Source organism: Taudactylus pleione, unplaced genomic scaffold (assembly GCF_031769625.1).
Source record: "Taudactylus pleione unplaced genomic scaffold, aTauple2 ptg000423l, whole genome shotgun sequence".
In the NCBI taxonomy this organism is placed as follows: domain Eukaryota; kingdom Metazoa; phylum Chordata; class Amphibia; order Anura; family Myobatrachidae; genus Taudactylus; species Taudactylus pleione.
The window spans coordinates 1,669,194-1,695,784 of NW_028284825.1; the positions used below are offsets into that span (position 1 = coordinate 1,669,194).

Below are 26,591 nucleotides of genomic sequence, written 5' to 3' on the forward strand. Positions count from 1 at the left end.
TCTATACATTCATTGAATTATCTTTCTCCTATCTATCATTTCTATTCAATGATCAATAAATATTTTTGCTTTTGCTGCCTCCTCCAACATATGATGTTGACCTCCAATCATAACCTTTAATACATCAACGAGAAACAAACATGTTGTTTAACCAGTTCAGAACATATTGATGAAAGTTCTCTTCTTTTTTTAGACACATGCGCTGAAAAGTCTTGGAAGATCAGAATTTTGTACTCTCGTACTGTAACAGATGACATTTTCCTATATGCTCTCAGGATAATTTCTTTAACCTTGAAGTTCAAATATTTGGCAAGTACTGCTCTAGGGCCCTCATTCAGAGCCGCTCGTAAGCGGCCGCTCGTTCGTTATGAGCGATGTTCGCACATCTGCGCATGCGTACGGATTTTAATACACGTGCGCAAACCAGTCAGTGCGGCCGAAAATCGTTTGTTCGCTAAATAGTGAATGCCTGCTATTTTGAGTGACAGGAGGAGGCGTATGTGGGTGGTAACAGGGGAAGGTGCTTGAAAACGGGGAGTGGAAATCAGAACGCAGGCGTGCTTAAAGGTCAAAACGGGCGTTTTATGGGTGTGCATAATTAATACAGGAGCTTCATTGACCACGTCACTTGGTTGATTTATAGTCAGAACTGCTCGCAAGATTGCGGTAGGAAAAACCAACCACAAGAATAGCGAGCAGTTCATACGCTGTTCGATGTACTCGATTAATCTATTAAATAGCGGACATGACGTATGGTGCGAGCGGCCAGGGGGCGTCTTTTTCAAAATTACGACCGCAAGTTTTGTTCGCTCGTTCAGACATAGAGGCGTGAACAGACCACAAAGTGCGAACGGTCATTTGAATAGCCACCTCTTTTTATTGACCGAGCGAGCGCAAATAGCGTCCGGCTCTGAATCAGGGCCTAGGTCTTTCTGTACCTTCTGGTCTTCCTGGACCTAACCTATGGGCTCTTTCAATTATGACTTCTACCAAGGGTTCCTCTAATGCGAGGGATTTTTTAAACTCCTTTTGTAGGAGGTCCATCAGTTCTTGTCCTCTTATATATTCGGGGATTCCCACAAATCTCAGGTTATTGCGGCAGTGCCTATTCTCAGGTCGTAAACTTTTTCTACTAGGGCTTCGGTTATCTTTATTTGTTCTGAGAGTTGTTTTTGTAAAGTTTTCACCATGTCTTCTACATCACTCCCTCTTTGTTCTACTGTTTCAATCCTCTTAGTGTTATTTTCCAATTTTATAATTACATTGTTCAATGAGTCCTGGAGTGAGTCAAATTTCTGTTCAATCACGGGGACCATTTTTTTTCAATCAGAGGCATTAAAATACATGACACCTCTTTTGCCAAAACTGCCATGTTTGTTATATTTAATACTGCCTCTGAGCTGGAATAATTAGATGTCTTTGGGGATGTAGGAGTCATCTTAGGTGAGTGTGAAACACTCCACCAAGGGTTTATAGCTTTATATTTCCCCATTTTAGTGGTTCTTGAGCTGTCCAAGTATCTTTTCATAGCAATATATGTACATATATATATATATATATATATATATATATATATATATATAGTCAGGTCCATAAATATTGGGACATTGACAGAATTTTCATATTTTGGCCTGTGGGAGGCACATATAGAAACCGTTGTAATTCCTACACCGTTCACCTGATTTGGATGTAGTTACCCTCAAATTAAATCTGAAAGTCTGCAGTTAAAGCACATCTTGTTTGTTTCATTTCAAAGCCATTGTGGTGGTGAATAGAGGCCAAAATATGAAAGTTCTGTCAATGTCCCAATATTTATGGACCTGACTGTATATATATATATATATATATATATATATATATATTATAGTATTGGCTATAAAAAGGAGAGCGCACTGCTGGGAAAGATAGTAGTCCTGTCTTCCCAGTATCTTTCTACCCATGTATCCGAGTAGCCACACTTTGCCTGTTTTTTCAAATGCTTTGAAGAGCAGAGAAAGCTACAACAGCGTTACCACCTGTGTGCATATTCAGTCTCTGAAGCACAAACATTTTATACATACATACACAGTAATCTACAGTATGGACTTATTTTATGAATGATTTTGTAATATTATAGGCCAGTTCAGTTACTTTTACTATAGGGGCCTGCTTAGGTTTGGGACTCATCACCTGCCTCTCCTTTAATAGCATTTGTGACCTGAACTAGATATAACATATAGTTCATCAGAAATAATTATTTACATTTATTTGCATCTGGAACTGACACACGATATGAAATGACAACAATATATTATGGTATATAATGTATAACAAAATAAATGTACAAGTGTTAACATGAAATATATTCATGGGGCATTTTTTGTTCCCTTACAGGACTTATTACCTGTTATACCAGTTTAGATTTCCTGCAAGGGGACCTCATAAAGTGAGTAAATCTGATTATTTAACCATTAAATTATATACTTAATGGCTTGCCTAATTCTTTTTAGGTTAGTGTGAAATTATCAGTGATCTGAGGCTAATCCTCTCAGAATACTGGTCTAAATCTGAATTGTTTTCCACATACTTAACCGGAATAAAAAAAAAACAGTTGCATCATAATTATTCGCCAGCATACTAAGGAGCTGATTCAGACCCGCTCGCGTGGATGCGATCGCTCATAGCTGGCTGATATTTGAAATCTGTGCATGCGTATGTATCGCAATGTGCGTGCGCGAACCACTGCGAAAGATCGGCAAGCTCTCACTCGCCCAGCATAGACAACCCAGATGAATGAGTGACAGGAGAGGCCGTTTGTGGGTGGTAACAGGGGCAGGCCACTAGATATGGGGGAGTGGAGGTACAAACGCAGGCGTGCCTGAGTGTTTCAATGCTGTTTCAGAGGCGTGCACGATTAACAGGCAGCGTCATAGTACACGTCACCTGGTTGTATTTCACACTGAAGTGATCGCAGTGCTTGCGGCAGGGTATAGTCAACCTCAAGCTCTGCGAATACATCTGATGGTGCTCTATGTACCAATGTTTTCATGACATGTGCAAGTGGGTGTCTTATGAATGGCTCGTGGGCGTCTGCATACACAAAGTGATCGCACGCTAAGACATAGTGGGCGTGCTAATGCCTTGCCGTATGATCGCCTGCCTTGCTGGGCGTGCGTTCGATTTGCATATGCAGGGTGCGAGCAGACACATCTAGCGAGCGGGTCTGAATGAGCTCCTAAGTAGCAATAGAGTGTGCATGGCCAAAAGGGGAGTCCAAGAGTATAATGAGTGTATTGAGAGAACTGTTGGTTCTCCAGTGCTACACATGCAGTGTATACTATAGTCCACGGCTATTCAACATGTGGCCTCCTAGCTACTGTGGAACTACACATGCCAGCTTGCCCTGCTACAGTTTTAGCATGACCTAAAAACTGTGTCAGGGCATGCTGGTATGTGTAGTTCCACAGCAGGTTAAGGGCTGCATGTCGTATAGTCTCTGTATATAGGGACACATGTCCATTAATGGTGATCATGCAGGAGGAAGCAGCTGCTGGCTCATTAAGCATAGCTATATTTATATAGATATATATATATAGCAATAAAGAATTGGATGGGCACTCACCATTCAGTAAAAAGATGATGTATTTACTCACAAGTACATAGTTGTAAAGACTTTACAACTATGTACTTGTGAGTAAATACATAATCTTTTTACTGAATGGTTTGTGCCTATCCAATTCTTTATTCCTATGCATTGGACCTGACCGTCTGTAATGGAGCACCCCACCTGCTGTGGATTGAACATTGAGTGCAGCCCCTTTGGAATACTATATACATATTTGGTTTACAAAAGATGAAGGAACGGCGCCTTCAGTGTATAAATTTTTTGATTTATAAAATCTGTAACAGTAGTATTTTAACCAGGTCCTTCGTGCAGTTCCCACGGTAAATCTCAAAGAAAACAGAAAAAAACAAACATAGTGTAATCCAAGACAAAATATATCAACATATAAGTTTTAAAGTGCTGACGTGCAAATAGTAGTGAATACAGACATAAGCATGTGCTAGAAACACTCCACACATGTTCAAATCATAAACTCCAGCACCCTGGGTGCTGGAGTTTATGATTTGAACACGTGTGTAGTGTTTCTAGCACATGTTTCACTACTATTTGCACGTCAGCACTTTAAAACTTATATGTTGATATATTTTGTCTCAGATTACTCTGTTTGTTTTTGTTTTCTTCTGTTTTCTTTGAGATTTACCGTGGGGACTACACAAAGATTTTGCAAGGACTTACATTTAGACTTTATGGACCTGGTTAAAATACTACTGTTGTAGATTTTATAAATCAAAATCATTATACACTGAAGGCGCCGTTCCTTCATCTTTTGTAAACCAATTCTTTTCTGTGATTTTGCTGAATAGATCACTATTTGGAAGGTTTGGCAGCCACCTCAGAAAGGGAGTGTTTATAATATTGATACACAAGTTCAGTGTTTTGTTTGTTGTTATATTATTATATATGAGCTTTGTGCACCACTTACACTAATTTGTATCACTATATATATATATATATATATATATATATATGTGTATATATATATATATATATATATACTGTGTATATATATATATATATATATATAATGTGAAATCTCTAATAGTGCTAATGTTTCACATACAATACAATATCATACAAGAGTGGCTTATAAAATTTTATGCATACAAAATCCTAATACTTAAACATATACATATATAAATATGTTGAACATTACTTAATCAATCACATGTCTATTAAGCAGGGTCGCCAAAAAGAGGGGGGGTACTACTTACTTGGGCCGGTTGGACGCCCCCCTTCCCCCCAGACCCGTCAGAGCTCTTGACGGCCCTGCTATTAAAGGCTCTTATATTCAGCCTCATTAGTTGAATTCATATTTATATATCTATACATTATACATTATTTTACATGATTTTTCTCCCTATAATAAATTAATAAATTAACGTTTAAGTATTTTACTAGAAGCATAGAAACATTGTTTGTACTACTTGTAAGTGGATATAATGTTTAAAATAGCAATTATTGCTTTTCTTATTGTATTTTATCTTAGATTGCACTGTCCAGAAGGATGTGAAAAATCAGGCTATGTTTGGGGAACTAAAATTTACACATCTGTAAGATACTTAATTGTTAATTTGTTATGTGACATTAATCTGCATGGTTTATAACAGTGATCGGCAAACTGATACATTTCAGTGGCTGCATGGGTGGTCCTCTCACCTTCAAAAGGGCCACACATTACCCTTCATCTCAGCAATAAGTTTTTAAGAAAAGAAAGACAATTACCACTAATAACATAGCATCAGGAATTTTACACAAATGTTAAAAGCTATAACAAATCTGACAATAATGCATGAATGAATAGGGGGCCACAGATAAGGGCCCATGTTGTTCATTATTAGTTTATAATGTGGTGTCCTTTATCTTTGAAATCTAGTACACTGGAAATATTGCCCAGTGCCATAACGAGCACTTCCACTACCTGGGCCAGTCCCAATACCGCCAGCGCATGTAACATCATGACATCACAGAAGAGGCGGCTCTGAGCAGGTAGCTCGGCGTGTCCTAAGGATAGGCCGAGCATCTCTCCAAGCACCCCATGAGCTGGAGACAGGGGTTGCTGTGGCAACAACTGTGCCACTCCCATGGCCTTGTGCCCCAAACTGCTGCATTCGGCGTACCATGATATTGTCTTTAAGACCACTGTTAGACATTTTCTGCATCCTGCTGCCTTGTAATATGTCCTTAGCACCTCCTACTGAATTGACCACTACTACAATGTTATCACCACTATCTATTGTGAGTATTATACAGTATACTCTATGTATGTATATATTAACAAAAGCGAAAAATTGATGGCACGCTGGGTCTTTAAAAAAAGATATATGTAACTCCCCTTTTACCACTAGGGACCCTAGGTTACAATTCACTTCTGTGTCTAGGGTGTACCTACCCTCAACCTCCTGCTAAATGGTACACATACTGTTATCAGTGCCTCCATCCAAGTATTAGTGGTCAATCTGGGCCTTCTTGGGAAAACCCAAAATATTAATAGTGATTAAGTAATATGGTGTAGATAACCTAGTATATAAAGTATAATAGTAGTCCAGTTCCAATCCAGTCCCCCTTAGGTTAGGAGTTCACCAATAACTCTCACCACACCTCTGCATAAGTAACACACGTAGATTATAATATAGTTTTGTTCTTTTTCTATATATATGAATATATACTTGACAAACGACAGTAAGCATTTTACTAACTACAAAACTTTTCAATATACAGTGGTGTACAATGTACATACAATTGCATAGGTTAACTAAACATATCAATGTTATAAACACTGTGAAAGCAATGCTGAAAATATCAGTCCAATGAAATCATCAGCCCAATATTGATGGTTCCTGACTACTGCTACAAACAATTACTTAGGGGGAGATGTACTAAGCACTAGATAGTGATAAATTGGAGAGTGATAAACTACCAGTCACTCAGCTCCTAAAGGCCCCCATACATGGTGCGATTGGCACCTTGCGACGCGACGCCGACATATCGGTTGGTCCCCACACACGGAGCGATCGGGTGGCCGACCGCCTGATATGCAGGCATCGCAGTTGCGATCCGTGATGAATCAGGCCCTATATCTCTTGTAGTTCATTCCTCTGTCTGCTGATGAGGGGGTCCCTTGAACTCCAGGGAACACCTGATGCTAGATTCCTCATATAGAATCCCTGTACTCCAATTAATGGTTGTCTATTGCCTAACTATCAATGTGGGCTGCAGGTCAAATACTACCCCATTACTGGCCAATGCAGAGAAAAAGAAACCTGCCTTATAGTGTGGCTGTCTGTATATTCAGTTTCTTTAGTGACTCTGTGAAGGTGTGGGGGCTGACTTATAGAAATCACTCCTGATCACCATACTCCTGATCTAACTGCAGCTGCACAGATAGGTTTGCTCCCCCATTTCTCCCATAATTACTGCCAATCACCACCTCTGACAGCCTATCTGACAGCACTCTAGGCCTTCTAGATCCCTGGTGGAACTGCTGCAAACAGGCAACGCTGCCGCTGATTGCACCCACTACTTAAGCAGACAAGCCCACCTAACTTGTACAACACCTCCTTAGCGGTAATGTCCAGCCTCAGCCCACTTAGCCAGAGGGGCGCCTCCTGTCTGCTTCCCTGTCTGCTTAGCCAGGACCTCCAGTGACAGCCCACTCCACACTGAGACAGACTGCCACTGCCGAGCACTTCTACCACCACCATCACCACTGAACACTGCTGCTGCCACAGGTAACCAACTCTCTGGCAGAGCGAGTGCTGCTGTTCAGGCTCTCCAGCTTCACAGCTTCCCTGTTCCCTCTCTGTCTCCACCTCCCTGCACCTGACAGACTGGCTGCTGCTCAGGACACAGGGGGGTGATCACTGAAGGAAGGTATCTCCACACTAATTGTCAGTCTGCTGGCAGCACCTTTTTATACCTGTCTGAACCTGCCCTTCTTTCCCTGATAGGAACCCAACCACTCCTAGCCATATCACTCTGTCCCTGCTTCTCCTGTGAATGTGCATCCCACACACTTGTGCACATCCCGACCACAGAGAAAAGAGTACCACAAACTGTCATATAAATACATGAAAATGGGATTTTGGTACTTACCGGTAAATCCTTTTCTCTGACTCCACAGGGGACATTGGAAGCTATTACACTGGGGTATAGAGGCATGGTTAGTTGGAGCTGGCACTTTATATAATTTAAAAGTGTGAAGCTCCTCCCCCTCTATGCCCCACCAGCCCTCAGTTTAGAAAAATTAAGACCGAATGGAGATGGAGAATAACAGGAGCAAAGAGAAGAGATAACCCAACAAACAGAACTACACAAACAAACAACCGAACAGGCAGGCAAAGAGTGCTGAGGTGGGCATCCAGTGTCCCCTGGTGGAATCAGAGAAAAGGATTTACAGGTAAGCACCAAAATCCCATATTCTCTTTCATCCACTAGGGGACACTGGAAGCTATTACACTGTGGATGTCCCAAAGTTTTCCCACATGGGTGGGAGCGCTCTGAGGAACCTGCAGAACAAGGCAGCCAAATTGTGAAGCTGAAGCCGCAAATGTGTCAAACCTATAAAACTTCACAAGTACAGGTATGTACCGAGGACCAAGTAGCCACACAGCACAGATGCATGGTGGAGGCACCCCGATGTACAGCCCACAACGTACCCATAGAGCATGTGGAATGTGCTGAAATAGATGGAGGAGGTTGCCTACTGCTGCTGACATAAGCCTGACATATAGTCAGACAAATCCACCTCACCAACGTTTGTTTTGATGCTGGCCAACCCCTCCGAACAGCATCATACAGATCAAAGAACAAAACTGACATACGGAGAGACGCAGTCTGAGCCACATAGACATGAAGAACTCAAACCACATCCAGAGTCGATGATACTCTGGAGTCCTCAACCAAGGAAGGCACCACAATAGGCTGATTTAAGTAGACAGCTGACACAACCTTAGGAAGGAAAGCGGCTTGTATCCTGAGCTCCACCCTATCATCATGAAAGATAAGGTATGAGGGCCTACAAGACAGGGCCCCCAACTCTGAAACCCAATGGGCCAAAGCCAATGCCAGGAGGAGAACAGTCTTCCAAGCCAAATACTTGATATCTACCTCATCAAGCGACTCAAAAATGGAAGACTGAAGAAACATATGAACCTAATTCAGGTCCCAGGGAGCGGTAGGTGGATCAAAAGGTGGCTGCACATGCAATACTCCCTGAAGAGAAGTCTGCACCTCAGGTATGAGGGCCAATTTGCTTTGAAAGAAAATAGAAAGGGCAGATTTCTGCACCTTTAAGGACCCTAAACGGAGACCAGTATATAGCCCAGTTTGAAGAAAAAGCAATAACCTAGATAAACAAAAAAGCCTAGACGGAAGACCCCAACTGTCACACCATGCCACATAAGAACGCCAAATGCGGTGGTAATGTGCAGCTGTTACCGGTTTTCTGGCGGGAATCATAGTGGGGATAACAGATTCTGGGATACCTTGCATCACAACATAGTGGCTTCAACAGCCACCCCAGTAAATGCAGCTGTGCTAGGTTGGGGTGCACAAAAGGACCCTGTTGCAGGAGGTCTGGACGAAGTGGTAGGGGCCATGGGTCATCTGTGTAGAGAGTCCAAAGGTCCAAGAACTAACTCCTCCAAGGCCAGTCTGGAGCCATGAGTATGACCAAGGCTGAGTCGTGTTCTATTTGCTTTAGTAGACGAGAAAGAAATGGAATTGGAGGAAACAGGTAAACCATTACGTAGGTTTATGGAACTGTTAGTGCGCCCACTGCCTGTACAGCCAGATCCCGAGTTCTGGATACGTGTCTTGGTAACTGAGGGTTTAATCGAGATGCCATGAGGTCCACTTGAGGCCACCCCCAACGGTGGACCAAGGCTTGTAATATGTCTGGGTGAAGCATCCATTCCCTGGGGTGGAGATCCTGGCAACTGAGATAATCTGTTTCCCAGAGTCCACTCCTAGAAAGAACACTGCCGATAGGATAACTGACTGACTCTCAGCCCACCGGAGAATCTGAGTAATTTCTCTCATAGCCATGCGACTTCAAGTTCCATCCTGTAGGTTGATATATAATGATGGCCATCGCATTTTCAGCCTCACTGGTTGAGACCTTAGTAAGTGTGCGGATTTCAGCAGACACCTTTATGGGCCACCTTCTTTACTGTTCAGACCAGCAGCCCTGAAACTGATAGTCTAGGGCTACCACTCCCCATCCTCAGAGACTGGCAGCTGTTGTTACAATTACCCCATCCCACACTCTGAATCATCGACCTGCCAAGAGGATGTTGGGGTGCATCTACCAGAGGGGAGATAACCTGGGTAGCGGGGCCAACCGAATTATCCGAATGGTATTGCATTTAAGAAAGCTGCCAAATTCCCTAAGAGACTAAGACAAATAAGTAAAGACACCTCTTCTGTCTGAAAACTAGTTGAACTAGTAGCCAAATGTCTTGGGCCTTGTCTTCAGATAGGAACACCCGCTGTAACCTCATATCCACGATCATGCCCAGAAACTGGAGTCCCTGAGATGGAATTAGATTGGTCCTCAGGGTCTTGTATGTGAGCAAGGCATGGTCCAAGAGAAGAGATTCTGATGGAGCCTTGATCAGCAGTTCATCTAAGTATGGAGTTATGGTCACACCTGATGTCCGAAGGTGTGCAATCATGACAGACATTAGCTTGGTGAAGACACAGGGTGGCAAAGCAATGCCCGAAACTAATAGTGATCATCATATAGAAGTGATAACCGTCAGATACTGATTTAAAGACTTGAGGTTCAAGATGGGCCTGACAGGCACATGCGGCTTGGGTACCCCAGAACCAGAACCAGCACTGTTGATTTCATAAGAGACTAATCTCCTACTGCAGAACTGTGTGTCTGCTGACACCGGCAGACCAGGTGAAAGTTTGATATCTATCCTGTACCCTATGGTGAGTAGTCTTCGAATCCTTGAATCCGAAGAGGTCTGGCTCCAAACCTGTTGAAAAGTCTTTAAGCAAGCTCCTACTCTAGGAAATCCCAGGTCGGACAGGAGACCGTCATGTCACCTGTTTTTCAACTGGCTTTTATGCCTGTCGACATGTGACCACCTTTACCTCTGCCACCTCTAGCCTGCATGAAAGCACCTATAGCTGTACCACGAAAGGGCTGCGGGGCACGAAAGGAATTAAATGTGGGACCAGTGTAAGTCCCTCTGGGTGTGGGGGCAGTTGAAAGGAGGAAAGAAGACTTACCCCTTTTAACCTGGAATATCCATTGTCCAGCTCTGGACTGAAAAGCATATTCCAGAGAACTGCAGACCGTCAACCCCCACTTAGATCCTGTGTCCTCCTGCCAAGAGCGCAGCCAGAGAGCTCTGCAAGCTGCAATAGTGAAATCAGGTATACATGTAGTGATCTGGTGTTCCACTAGTATAGGTAGCTCTGCTCTGGAAGTACCGAGTCCAGACATTATCCACTGCTCCGCCCATCAGGCTACTGCCTTGTTAACCCAGTTACTAAAAAGTGTTGGTCTGAGTCATGCTCCCGTCATAGTGCACACAGATCGTAGTGTTGTTACCAGCTTATGATCAGAAGGGTCCTTGATTGATGTAGCACCAGGGACTGGGAGCGTTTTCCTTGATAGCCAAGAACGGATGCATCCACTGGAGGAGGGGTTTTCCACTGTTCCATCGTATATGAATGAAATAGCCGGAGATGAAACATTGTGGAAACTCTTATTCGGTTGCTTCCAGGCCATGGAAAGTTTGGTCTTGAAATTGTTGTGAGAAGGGAAAAGCAACAGACCTCTTATGTTGTTTACCAAATACCCTAGATCAAACTCCCGAGCTTAGGAACTATGGGCCTGATTTAGCTTTGGGAATAGAGTGAGAATTAGCACTTAACTGTGTACCTGGACAAACTATGTTGCAATGCAAGGGGTGTAAATACATACATTTTTTTGCATGCAGGGTAAATACTGGCTGCTTTTGTATGTAGCCCACAAATACTGCACAGCTTTATTATTATATTATTATTATTATTATTCCCTATAGATTGTAAGCTTACGAGCACGGCCTTCCTACCTATATATCTGTGTGTCATTACCCAGTTTTGTTCTATTTATGTTTCCAATTGTAAAACGCAACGGAATATGCTGCGCTATATAAGAAACTGTTAATAAATAAATAAATATTATTACATTGCACTTTAGATGTCAGTTTGGACACCTCCCACCCAAATCTAAATCTCTCTGCACATTTTAAATCTGCCCCACCTGCAGTGCAGCATGGTTTCACCAAGATGATCAGTTAAGTGCTAAATCTCACTCTATTTCCAAAGCTGAATCAGGCCCTATGTCCTCAGGTAAATTAAAGACCTGCCTGACCGTCAAGATTAATGGCTCCACCTGAGAACCAGATTCTAATTCTTGCACTACGGAAACAACATCTCCCAAAACCTCCTCCAATGCATGTCAGAATCATACGACTGGAGTTCCACCGGTTGTAGACGTTTCTGTTGATAGGAAGTAGAGGGCATTCTACTAGTGGAACCCATGATATGTACAAGGCCTTCCTCTGATTTGTCCAGTCCAGTCTTGTGATCTACAAGACTTGGCCAACTCTGACGTTAAGTCCGCCATAACTCCCGCTAGGTCAGAGGCCCACGTAGGAGTAGGCAAGGTAGTTATAGTAACAGGCAGATCTATTACTGCACAAGCATCACATAGTTTGTCAGTAGCGTAATGCTGTGAAAGTTTGTTATAGCATTTTGAGCAAACAAACAGCTTCTGAGAAGCTTTGGTGCTGCCTTGCCAGTCATGGTGGAGACACACACCCCACTCACACAGAAACTGTACAGTTAGAAATTAGAAGGCTAATGGGAGACAGAGGGGGAGAATCACACCACTCTCTTCCCTAATTAATGGATTCCCTGTATGTACCAGCCAGTTATAACACCCAGCGTACTCACAGCCCTTGAAAGGATCCCATGTAGAAGGGATGTCAGATGCTAGGAGAATCTTACTGTAGCCTTCTGTAAATGGTGCCTGCACTCAGCCTGGAGGAAAAAGAGATGCAGGGAAAATCCAATAGAATCAGTAGCAATGCTGCTTTACAGCCCACCTGAGCCGTGCAGGGAGAGAGAGAGCCTGCACTTGACAAGCTCCACCCACTTTTTCCTTCATCCCTGGCACCAAGATGGCCCCTTGCAGCCATATATATATATATATATATATATATATATAGCTAAGTTGGCCACTATCAGCGGCCTGTGTCCCGACTCAGTCTCAGGCAGCGGCCTAACTGCAGCTCATAATAATGCAGCCTGCTGCTGACATATGGGGAGCGGCTTACCCTGTGTGTTCCCTTATGGGATCTGAACCCAGGTTGAGATGTGCGCCAGACGGTGGCATAAAATGGTGCCTGCCTACCGCTGAGCTATTGCTCACTATTGTACAAGCAGCCGCTAGCGCTGCTGAGTCTCCAATCCCTGAAATAGCGTGGGGGGTGGAACGACTAGTGAGAGCTGTGCTGTAGCGCGACTCCCTGCCGGGGTCGGGTAGAGAGCGGTAGATGGGGGGGGCACGCAACTGGGTTTACATACTCACTGCGGCTCCCTCGTGGATTGCTTTTCAGATGCGGTGGAAAAGAGCTGTCAGGAACTTTTGTATAAGCCCTGTGCACTCCCGCCAGGGGGGCACGCAGCTGGTTTATGCGGCTCCCTGTATTTACTGCTCCCTTGACAGGTGCAGTGTTCATGCGGCAGAGAGGAGCTGTGAGGAGCTTTAGTAGAAGCCCTGTACACTCCTGCCTTACTTTGAGTCAGGGCACCAGGGACCCAGAACCAAACCTTTTAGAGATGGCGAAGGGTCCCTACATTAGGCAGATAGCCTGTGTAAGTATAATAATAATTAAAGTATATTGCTGGAACTTTGTCCAAAGTGTCCAGCTCCTAGGCAAATTTTTCTAAACTGAGGGCTGGTGGGGCATAGAGGGGGAGGAGCTTCACACTTCTAAATTATTGAAAGTGCCAGCTCCGACTTACCACGCCTCTATACCCCAGTGTAATAGCTTGCAGTGTTCCCTAGTGGATGAAAGAGAAATATATATGCTTTTTTCACAAATTGTACATACACATCCTTTACTAAAGCCTATTTCTTAAAGAATTAATAAATTAGGCGTTTTACCTCAATATACAACTATACATATATGTCATATATAATATTTGTCAACCCATGTACATATATTACCTCTGAATATGTATGTTTATTAATATTGTATTTCTTTTAACCCTTAACAAGGGTTATATATATATATATATATATATATATATAATATGTCCTCATTTTATACATCTGTGTAAATCACTGTTGTGACCGGAGGCAAGCCACACGGGGTTAATGGCTGCCACAGCACTGAAGGGGTTAATCCCCGTGCTGTGCCGCCATTTCTAAAAGGACAAAAAGGCGCCAGGCGCCCATTGTAAATGTATACTCTGCGCTACGCGCTGAGTGTTAATAAGTGTGTTTTTTAATGTTTTACATGTCGCGGCCTGGACCCACTGCACTGGGGGAATGTAGGTAGAGTGTGGCTGCACACTGGGAGCCACTGCAACCACCGCTGAAACAGTTACGGTCCCAGTGAGGACACAGTTTAAAACACACTGCACATGGTTTATAATAAACTGTATTAAAGTCTACAGTCAGGTGCATAAATATTGGGACATTGACAGAATTTTCATATTTTGGCCTCTATTCACCACCACAATGGCTTTGAAATGAAACAAACAAGATGTGCTTTAACTGCAGACTTTCAGATTTCATTTGAGGGAAATTACATACAAATCAGGTGAACGGTGTAGGAATTACAACGGTTTCTATATGTGCCTCCCACTTTTTAAGGGGCCAAAAGTAATGGCACAAACTAAACAATCCTAAATCTAACTTTCACTTTTTAATACTTTGTTGCAAATCCTTTGCAGGCAATTACAGCCTGAAGTATGGAACGCCTAGACATCACCAGACGCTGGGTTTCATCCCTGGTGATGCTTTGCCAGGCCTCTACTGCAAATGTCTTCTGTTCCTGCTTGTTCTTGGGGCTTTTTCCCTTCAGTTTTGTCTTCATCAAGTGAAATGCATGCTCAATCGGATTCAGGTCAGGGGATTCACTTGGCCATTGCATAACATTCCACTTTTTAGCCTTAAAAAACTCTTTGGTTGCTTTTGCAGTATGCTTCAGGTCATTGTCCATCTGCGCTGTGAAGCGCCATCCAATGAGTTCTGAAGCATTTGACTGAATATGAGCATATAATATTGCCCGAAACACTTCAGAATTCATTGTGCTGCTTTTGTCAGCAGTCACATCATCAATAAATACAAGGGAACCAGTTCCATTGGCAGCCATACATGCCCACACCATGACACTACCACCACCATGCTTCACTGATGAGGTGGTATGTTTTGGATCATGAGCAGTTCCTTTCATTCTCCATACTCTTCTCTTCCCATCACTCTTGTACAAGTTGATCTTTGTCTCATCTGTCCATAGGATGTTGTTACAGAACTGTAATGGCTTTTTTAGATGTTGTTTGGCAAACTCTAATCTGGTCTTCCTGTTTTTGAGGCTCACCAATGGTTTACATCTTGTGGTGAACCCTCTATATTCACTCTTGTGAAGTCTTCTCTTGATTGTTGACTTTGACACATATACACCTACCTCCTGGAGAGTGTTCTTGATTAGGCCACCTGTTGTGAAGGGGTTTTTCTTCCCTAGGGAAATAATTCTTCTGTCATCCACCACAGTTGTTTTCCGTGGTCTTCCGGGTGTTTTGGTGTTGCTGAGCTCTCCGTTGCGTTCTTTCTTTTTAAGAATGTTCCAAACAGTTGATTTGGCCACACCTAATGTTTTTGCAATCTCTCTGATGGGTTTGTTTTGATTTTTCAGCCTAATGATGGCTTGCTTCACTGATAGTGACAGCTCTTTGGATCTCATATTGAGAGTCGACAGCAACTGATTCCAAATGCAAAAGTCACACCTAGAATCAACTCCAGACCTTTTACCTGTTTAATTGATAATGAAATAACGAGGGAATAGCCCACACCTGTCCATGAAATAGCTTTTGAGTTGATAGTCCCATTACTTTTGGCCCCTTAAAAAGTGGGAGGCACATATAGAAACTGTTGTAATTCCTACACCGTTCACCTGATTTGGATGTAATTACCCTCAAATTAAATCTCCACAGTCTGCAGTTAAAGCACATCTTGTTTGTTTCATTTCAAAGCCATTGTGGTGGTGAATAGAGGCCAAAATATGAAAATTCTGTCAATGTCCCAATATTTATGCACCTGACTGTATATATTTATATTGCTGTAATGCACTGCAGCTGATCTGCAATGCATTAGTGCATGATGCAGAGTATATTTAATAGGCTATGCACTTATAAGGAATGTATAAGTTGTATTGTTTTAGAAGGCTGTAGCATTTAAGTGAAATGGTTATGAGACATTCTAACCTCCTGACATAGGAAGTGATATGTTAATCATCCTGACCTATGCTAGTGGTGTAACAAAGCTTTCTTTGAATTGCAATCCAAGTGAGACCAGGATGGAAGCTGTGAAGGTGTGAAGAGAGTCAATGGCCTGAGACTATCTCTCCTGTGTGTGTGTCTGCACTTCTGGGGGAAAGAAGTGTTTGTTTTTTCATGATTATTGCAGGAAGACCAAAGCGAATATTATTGCTGGTTATCCTACATAGATATTTTGTCACTGTGTGATAAATGTATCAAAGGATGAAAGTAAATTACCAGTTCCTGTGGAATGTGAGTTGTAATTACATTTGGGATAGATGGTCTGATTGGGTTACAAGACCAACTGTGGGTGGATTTCACCATGCTGTATTATGTGTTCTGACTATAAATACAGGGCCTGTGAGCCTGTGTTTTTGTACAACCCTGTAACTTCTTTGAGGAGAAGAACTGCTTGATAAGATTTCTTGTATGCGATGTACCCCTTCATCTGGAAGGACGAGTCTTCTTCGAGACTTTAAGCAATAAACATCTTGCCTGACTTCAATTGTATCTCAATCCTGCGACCATCAGAATTGCGCCAAATGCTATTCCGTTCTCCGGCTGTTCTGGGTAAGAGATCCGTGTCTCCAAGTTCAAGCCCTCTGCCAAGCTAACGTGCAGACCTGGTCCATTGAGAGGGATCAGGAGGAATCAGCTGACACCAATCAGGGGGTGTGGCCACAGCTAGTCAAACACATACGCAGCAGAAGCGGTTCCAGGTGCCGAGGTAGGAGCCTGAGGGTAACGTAAAAAGTGGTTCCAAACGCCGATGGTAGAGTTTGGTGGTGGCAGCATCGTTACACGCCCATGGTGCAGTGGGCGGAGTCAGTGACAGGCGGTCACTGATGGTGATTGGGATTCCGAAAGCGCTAACCCATGACCAGGGCCGGCCTAAGCGAAAGGCGTCCGGTCACAACTATTATGGAGGAAGCACTGGGGCATTACTATGGATTAATGTAAGGGCCAGAAATTTGGTTTTGTATAGACAGTATTGTATATATGTCAGGACTGGGGACTCTGGACTTCCCGATAGAGACCTTGATACCTGCTCACTGACAGCTCGAGAGCTTTGGAGTAGAGAAGGATGTATGTAACACTTTCTCATAGGTTTCAAAAGTAATAGATGTAAACAAGTGGACAGTACTGGAAGGAAAAGTGCACTGGGATAAGACACTGGGACTTGAACTGCATTGTAGCACAAACTGGGACCAGATTGGAACCAGAACATAGCATACACTGGAGTCGGATTGGGACCGGACTGTAGCATGAATTGAAGCCGGAGTGGGACCGGACTATAGCACAAACTGGAGCTGGAGTGGGACCGGACTATAACTGTCACAAGTCTCGGATGGATTATGGATGCAGCCCGTATTTTGGGAGTTGGCTAGATCTATGCCTGAGGTGCGGAGTCTAATGTGCCTGCGGTATTCACCAGGGACCCTCGCAAGAAGGTATGGACTTGGCTGCGTCTGACACACAGGTCGCGGCCCTCAGGATAGGTTCCCTTATACAAGTGCTGGCAAACTCTGGATGGAGCGGAGAAGACGTATTGCTTAGTCGACAGGCCGGGTCAGAACCAAATGGACTAGATGGTACCAGGGAGCAGGCGAAAACAAGTCAGAAGGATTAGCCGAAGTCAAAACCAGATATCAGATGCAGTACCAAGGGTCAGGCGAATTCAGGGTCACAAACGAAGCCAAGGTCAGAAACAGGTATTGGAACAACACAGGAACGCTGGAGTATGGTAAATGAGCCTGATAGCAGTGGTGGTTTTCTGCACAAAGGAGCCACAGGTTAGAACTGAACTCTAGGAAGCAACAATTTGCTCAGGCACCAGTGGGAGTTCTCACAGGGGATATGACTCTGCTGTAAGTCCCTGATAGGCTGCAGAGGTCAGCTGAGACAGGAGCACTCTCACTGGAAGAATGCTATCAGCTGACATAGTGCATGATGGTGATGTCACTGCATGGTTCCCAAACAAGGTCAGGCAGAAACCCTGACCTGCAGCAAATGGCAAGGTAAGTCACACAATTGTGCAGAGTGTGACAATAATACACTGGAACCGGAGTTGGACCAGACTATAGCACAAACTGGTTCCAGAGTGGGACCAGACTATAGCACAAACTGGTTCCAGAGAGGGACCGGACTGTAGCACAAACTGGTTCCAGAGTGGGACCAGACTATAGCACAAACTGGAGCTGGAGTGGGACCGGACTTTGGCACAAACTGTAGCCGGAGTGGGACTAGACTATAGCACAACTGGATCCAGAGTGCAACCGGACTATAGCACAAACTGGAGCTGGAGTGGGACCAGACTATAGCGCAACTTGAGCTGGAGTGGAATCACCGCTGGAGTAGACAAGTGAACTGTAGACAGCTAGCCAGGAAGTTGGAGCCTTGGACGTCTAACAGCAATGAAGTTCAGGCAGAGAGTGCTGTCAGTGGAAGGTATTTATACCCTGGGTCTCACAGAGATTGGCCGATGTGGTCAGGTGGACATTAGCCTGGCTGCCATTGGAGACTACTGGTCAGCCCAGTGTCTGGAGCTGGCAGGAACGCCATCGTTGATCCGGGCCCCTAAGACCACCTGCATGCTGGGATCCTGTCAACCACCTGAGAGCCTCCAGGCTGGGTCCCCTGCCAGGAAAGCGCAGCACGACCTGAAGGGTAACGATAATTCCTGACAGTACTCCCTCTAGTGACCCTTCAGACAACATAGAAGGATTTACATACTGTGGAGCATGAACATCCATGGAATCAATCCAGGCTCTTTCCTCTGGGCCATAGCCCTTCCAGTCGCTGAGATATTGAAGATGACAGAAATGATAACGAGAATCCAGGATTTCATCAATCTCAAACTTGTCACAAGCCGCCGCACTGCTAATCCTGTGCGAGGCGAACGCCGGGCCATCGTTCGTTGAGACTCCACCTAGCTCCTGTCTGTCATTCTTGGGCTGATCCGTATTGGCTCATGAGTCCATATCCTGCTGCTGTGAACACTGCTCCGATGCCGGTGATAGCGTTTTTCATGTGTTTCCGGTTGTGGCCAGTCTCCTGTTTGTTCAGTTGAGTTTCAGGTTCCAGTTTGCCGTGTCTATTCTTTGTCATTTGTTATATCCAGGCCGCATAACATCTGCTGTGTGCTACTTGTGTCTTCTAGGTGACACGGCGTGTATCTCTGCCCTTAGCCACTAGTGTCCTCCCTGCAGCACAGAGTGCACTCACATCCGAGTATGCAACCCAGCGTGCCAGCGCAAGAGTCAACCCGGCAACATTGGCCGCACCTCAGCGTCCATGGTGCACAATCCAGTGCACCAGCGCCAGTGTCAACCCGGCGACATTGACCGCACCTCAGCGTCCAAGGTGCGCAATCCAGAGTACCAATGCCAGTGTCAACCCGGCGACATTGGCCGCACCTCAGCGTCCAAAGTGCGCAATCCATCTTACCAACGTCAGTGTCAAAAAGGCGCACCATCACCAGACTTTTCGGCCCTCAAGGCTGCCACACAGCCCAAAGGCTGCATCTTGTCCTCGGCCCAAAGGCCACAACAAGCCAAGACATACCAACCCTCAAGGCTGCTACACAGTCCAAAGGCTGCATCTTGTCCTCGGCCCACAAGCAGCAACAAACTAAAGAATATCAGCCCTTAAGGCTGCCACACAGCCCAAAGGCTGCATCTTGTTTATGGCCACAGGCCACTACTTGCTTAGAGTTCAACCCTCAAGGTTGTTACACGGCTCAGAATCCGCTCCGTGCTAAACCTTTTAGGCAGTGTCCACCTAGAGCATCGCTTCTTAGGACTGTGTACCACTTAAATCTGCCTGACTAACCTCTGTTCCTAACAAAACCCCACTCCACTGCAAGTTTTTTTCCTTATCAATAATACTTATAATAGTTTTTCCAGGGTAGGGGTACAGAAAAGAAAAAAGTGGAAGAGCAGGGGTGTTTCAAGAGAGGAGGGGGCCGCGTGCAGCCTCTGTCGTGCAGCCCCCTCCTCTCAGTCCGGTGGCCGGCAGCGCACTGAGCGCAGCACTGCACTGATAGACTCTGGGCACTAGAGTGTGCCTAGAGTCTACAGCGCATGCGCAGATCACCATGATAATCGCCACGGCGGCCATTTTCCCTGTGTTTTCCATACTGCGCATGCGCAAACACTGGGAAAATGGCCGCAGTGGCAATTTTCCACGCGTTTTTACAGTGCTGACACTGGCGCCGATGTGGGACTCTGGAGTGGTAAGCATAATATGAGTGCAGGGGCACGTGTGCACTATACACCCTGCACCCATTATAAATGCACCCATGGGGAGGGGGGGGGACAAATAGAGGGGAGACAAACATCAAAATCCACAACACAGACAATGTGATACATATTTGAATAATTCACCATAAACGTTACTATGCTAGTAAATAAGTTGGGAAAGAATTCTCAATTAGACCTGTCAGGTTCATTTACACTAAACTATAGAGTTAGATGGATTATCAAGAAAGGTGGTGCCTTCCCCGTCAATCACATATTTATGCCAGGCCATCCACTTCATTATTGGAGAGGAGGTTGAGGTGGAATAACGGACTGTGGGCCTGATTCAGCAAGAATCGCTATTCTGCTAATATGCACGCTACGCAGTTGCTAATATCAGCTGTGAAATGCAAATGTTTGCAATCGCATTGCAATCACAGCCTTACATAAGGACGCCCACTTCCCCTTACACACATCCATATACGCATATGCACAGTTAGGGCAGGTTAGAAGAATGCAATCGCATTGCAATCACAGCCTTACATAAGGACGCCCACTTCCCCTTACACACATCCATATACCCATACGCACAGTTAGGGCAGGTTAGACCTCACTCAAGAATTGCTAACTTCAGTGCACGCTATGAGACCTTAGGTTGCGTCTGGAAGCACAGTGGCTAATTTATATGTTGAAACGCACTGGCACATCTGCGTTCACCCGACCACCCCCCTATCGCCACCCAAAAATGGCACTTCCTGTCAATCACTCTGCTCTGGCTCTGCGTAGCCTCTGCAGACGCAGTTCCCAACGCAATTGCTAGTTCACGCATGCGCATTGCAAATTAATCGACTGATTGCGTGCGAATTTGCAACTGCGTTCCTTGCTAAATCAGGCCTTGTGTCTGTCTCCATTAGAAAATGAAAATGGATTTTATGAAACACCTTAGACAAAGGGGGTGGGAAAAGTTGTTTCCAACATTGGGCCAAAGCAGCACGAGCAGCAATAAGTACCAAATATGGAAAAGGGGACAAGGACACACCTAGTACCTTATTAATTGGGGAAACACTTCTTACCAATAATTTCATAGCAGTGGGCAACACCAAAAACATGAAAAACATGGCCCACCTCACCACAGTTCCACCAACAAAACTTGGAACAGGAAGGCCAGTAGGAGTGTCTTCTATCGGGTGTGAGGTATAATCTATTTAGTAATCTGACCTGCATTTCCAAATGATTAAAACAGCGAGACATACGAAAAAGTCATAGTATAAACCACCTTCCTTTAGGAGTCAGAAATAGGGTAACCCAGGTCTATTTCCCATCGCAATTTAGCTGCCAATTTAACAGATGGAAACAACCTTAAATTAAATTTGTACCAAAAAGAGATATTACCCCTAGACCCACCTTTTTTTAATTGCAAAAGAAGTTCAGAAGGAGGGAGTTGCAGCGGACCGCTTGAACAAGTCACCTTTTGGAACCAGTGGTGTATCTGTGGATAATGAAATGTGTCCACAGGAGGAAGAGAATATCACGTTTGTTAATGCGAAAATGAAAGGAAAATACCACCCTCAATGAGATCCCCTAAAGTGTACATGCCTCTACTATTCCATAGGGAAATATTCAGGTTAGGGATTAATTTAGCTACCACTCTAAGCGATAGCACAGGAGTCGGGAAACGGAATGTATTAATTCTAGAAACAAACCTATCCCAAACCTTCAGAGAAGCTTTTATAGAAGTCATTAACAAAAAAGCAGAAAGGCGCATCATGAGTCTAGGGATCCACAATAAATCTGCTAATGGAAAATTAGGACGAGTTTGTTCAAGGGGCTCCTTGCAATTAGTGAGCAGATGGCGGAACCATTCTTGAAGTTGTACCAATAGGCATGCCTCATGATATTGGGCCAATCCAGTAAAGCTAAACTGCCTTGATCTCTCGGAAGAATCATTCAAGACTATGCAAGTTTCGGAGGATGATTCTTCCGAAGATAGCGAGTTAAAATAGAATGGCATTTATCCAAATATTTACTGGAAAACATTAAATGAATCGTGCAAAATAGATACATTCATTTAGGAACTAAGGTCATCTTAAATGCTGCTAAGTGGCTCAACCAGGAGATTTTAAAAGATAGCCAAGATCTAGTAAAGTTGGTCAAATGCTTCATTAGGGGAGGTAAATGTATGTCAAAAATAGATGCAGAGAAAGAGGGGATGTGTATACCAAGATACTAAATGGAGGAAGTTCGCAAATTATATGGAAAAGTAGAGCGAAATTAAGAAATAATAGCGCCATCAAGATTGATGGGCAAAGTATCAGTCTTTGTCATATTTAACTTGTAGTAAGAGGCAGCTCCATATGCATCCAGCACCGAATGCAAGTGAGGTAACGAAGTCAGAGGTTTCGTAACAAAAAGAAAAACATTGTCTGCAAAGAGACAAAGTTTATGAGTTGTGTTCCCAACCCTAGGTCCAGGAAAGTCATCATCTGTCCGTAATTTAGCAGCAAGTGGCAGGGCCGTAACTAGGGTGGTGCGACATGTGCCATGGCACAGGGCACCACAGGGCAGGGGGCACTGTTTTGGCCTGTCAATTTTCTGTTTATATTCATTTTCGCTTGTAGCTTCCTCTTTTTTTTTTATTCCCAGCATCTCCTGGCTGCTCCCCCTCCATCTGGCCACCTCCCCAAGCACCTTCAGTCACATCCTCTTTTATTTAACACACATTTCAAAATACTGTCATACCCTGTACTCAAACCTATCACATCTCACATGGCAGTCAGACACATGGGGCTATCTGCCCTACGATTTCTGATGGCAGCCCTGAACACAGCCAGCAATTCTCGACCCAATTGCTACCAGCACATCTCCATTACCCTTGTCATTGAGTTCAGCTGCTGCTGCAGGGTCCATACAGTACACATATCTCCCCACCGCTGATATTTGCTGCATATACACTATACACTACAAGTAGCAATCTTTGTAAACCTTCAGTCTGTGATCAGCCATTGGACTCACAATGTACAGAATTTGGCAGTGATAGGAAATATATAGTTTCCTATGAGTATATTGGGGATTCAGGTGATAACGGCCTGGATGTTAAGTGGCAATTATACTAATTAATCCAATAACAACCTAATGTCTGTGTGTATTTAAAACACAACTGCAAGCTGTGTTCAATATATATTATGTGAGCCGGCTTTTTAGTCCTATAGTCCATGATAGCCTTTATATTCTTACGCACTGGCACATCTTAACAACTGACATTATAATATCAACACTAGATATCGAATTGGATAATCCATATAGTGACCACAATTTTAGGGTTGAGCACACTTTATTCTAACATGGGGTATAACATTTTTTTTTGCATTAGAAACTGGATACATGCTCCCATGTGGCAAAATTCTATAGCTGTAAATGTTTTACTCCTATAGAGGGTGCTGTGATTGTTACAATACAAACCTTTCAGAACCATCTTCAGAATATACAATCTGTGTAACTTCAATACAGATTATGGCCAAAAGATGGCAGCATTCCACTGATAATTGAATACTTGAATACTGTTTGAAGACACGGCTGGGCTATTATAAGGAAGGGAGGTGATAACATCACCACCAATCTCTATAAAGTGTACAAGTGCGGTATTAGCACTAGGAGATATTATAAATTCATTGAATATCATTATAGAGTCATAATCACAAAAGGACACAGAGACAAATATACTGTTAATAATTTAATATCAATAATAATATTACGATACATGTTATATACATTTTTATGGAATATTTCACCAACAAGGTGAAATGAAAATCTTTTTAATGTATATACAATAAAAGTTATATTTTATTTCATTTCATTACACGTTCGGCAACAAAGAGACAATACTTTTCTTTCTTCTTTTCTTTGTAAACCTGTAATTATTGTCCTTGGTAGCACCCCCACAGAATGATTACAAATCGAGCATGAACTGTCTAACTGGGGCCATTATATAAAATAATCTTTAAGACCTAAACCTAGTGCAGAGGTATCTCCCAAACCCCCCATCCTTTATTTAAATGATCTGTGATAAGGCAGCACCTATTCCTACAGATGATGCAAACTTCAAGGAAGAATGGTTTCTCCAGATCAGGCTGCTGGAGGATTGGGGTTGATGTAAACGCTTGTTTTAAAGCACAATACAGACATATATTTTCTTGTTGATGCCTCAAGCATTCCTCTGGAGATAGGCACAAGCAATTTACTTGTATGGGCTCTTCAGCAGAAGGAGAAGAAGACTGTGGAGTACGAGGTATTTTACAAGGGCAAAGAAGAAAAATTCCTTTTTTGGGGCACTCTTCAATTGTACTAGTGTACAGGTTATAATAATTAAGACAACTTTTATTACCTACTAATGTAAAATAAGTGATAATAAATATCATGAGGTGAAAATTTATAAATAAGTAAATGTCCTAGATAGAGTTACTATACAATGGGACATACCCAATAACCTATATGAACAACGTATGCTTCTTCTGGTTATAACTGTGTTGTAGTTTCTCATTTGAATAATAATATATATTGTATTTGCACTACAGCATATTGATTGAACATTCGTGATTGGAGGGGAATCATAGATATATAGATTACAACTCTATCTAGGACATTTACTTATTTATAAATTTTCGCCTCATGATATTTATTATCATTTATTTTACATTAGTAGGTAATAAAAGTTAAGTGTTAATTATTATAACCTTTACACTAATACAATTGAAGAGTGCCCCCCAAAAATACATTTTTCTTCTTTGCCCTTGCAAAATACAATAGATATATACATATTTATATATGCCAGGGAGCACCACCAACACATTTGTTATTAATATGATTAAACCCAGAACAATAACGTGTTACAGTTGGTAAATACATTAAACATATATCATAATTTTTAACCTGTGCAGGGTCATATCTCCCATTCCCCTTACATTATAGTGGAGTACTAGGTATGCAAGACTTAAATCGTTCATTTCTGAACCTACAGGCTGCTCTTTCTCAAAGGTGTAGATCAGTCATGGTGCAGAGAGAGATCAGTGCCTGCAAGGTTCCAGGAGGATCACAAGATGCCAACTCATCTTTGAGCCTTTCAGAGAGGCCATTCCAGAAGGCTGCTTTAAGGGCCACATTGTTTTATTCAAGTTTGGAACTAGACCAAATATTGACCTATTGAAATGGAACCCTGACAGACTCACAAGATATCCATAGAAGCTGCAAAGGAATGACCTGGTTCATTGAAGATTCTTTTGAAATTCGCAATGAACTCCACATAATTTGAAGCAATAGGATCTGCACGTTCCCATAAAGGAGACACGCATTCCAAAGATATCCGAGATCTTTGAGTTGGAAAGTTCTGAGGTAAGATCTCAAATTTTATTTCACATTGATTAATAAAGCCACGGCACAGTTTTGGGGTTCTACCGAATTTACTAGGATTGGGAAGCTGCAGATGAGACTTGGGAAGAGTGGAAAGTGGTAGAGTTGACGTTGGCACCAAAGACAGCACACTGGATGCTGGTACTGTCATTACCAGGGTTGGTTGAATGATATTCAAACAAGCAGATAGTTCTTGTAAGGACTGCATAACTTGAATTTGAGTTGACTCTTGGTTTACCAGCCATGCGATCAAAGTCTGCAGGGCATTGGTACCTGGGTTCTCCTCTGAGTTCATTAGGCCTGAGCTTACTGTGAGGACTGGGGACTCGACTTCCAGGGAGAGACCTAGATACCTGCTCACTGATAACTTGGGAGGTTTGGAGTAGAGAAGGATGTATGTAACACTTCCTCATAGGAGTAAAAGATAATAGATGTAAGCAGCTGGACAGTACTGGAAAGAAAGGCGCATTGGGATAAGACACTGAGACTTGAACTGTAATGTAGCACAAACTAAGACTGGATTGGAAACAGAATGTAGCACACACTGGAGCTGGATTGGGACCGGACAGTAGCATGAACTAGAGAGTGGGACCGAACTGTAGCACAAACTGGAGCTGGAGTGGGACCGGACTATAGCACAAACTGGAACCGGAGTGAGACCAGACTAAAGCACAAACTAGAGCTGGAGTGGAATCACCGCTGGAGTAGACAAGTGAACTGTAGACATTTAGTCAGGGAGCTGGAGCCTTGGACATCTAACATCGACAAAGGTCAGGCGCAGAGTGCGGTCAGTG

At 43.4% G+C, this 26,591-nt stretch overlaps 1 protein-coding gene across 1 annotated transcript in view; it reads left to right on the forward strand.

The window, feature by feature from the left end:
• LOC148506148 (uncharacterized) overlaps nt 1–26,591 on the forward strand; it is an 83,981-nt gene that overhangs the window by 52,097 nt on the left and 5,293 nt on the right. The window contains exons 7-8 of the mRNA XM_088447198.1: nt 2,374–2,425; nt 5,091–5,154. Coding sequence (XP_088303324.1) covers nt 2,374–2,425; nt 5,091–5,154 — 116 coding nt within the window. The remainder of the gene's footprint in view (nt 1–2,373; nt 2,426–5,090; nt 5,155–26,591) is intronic.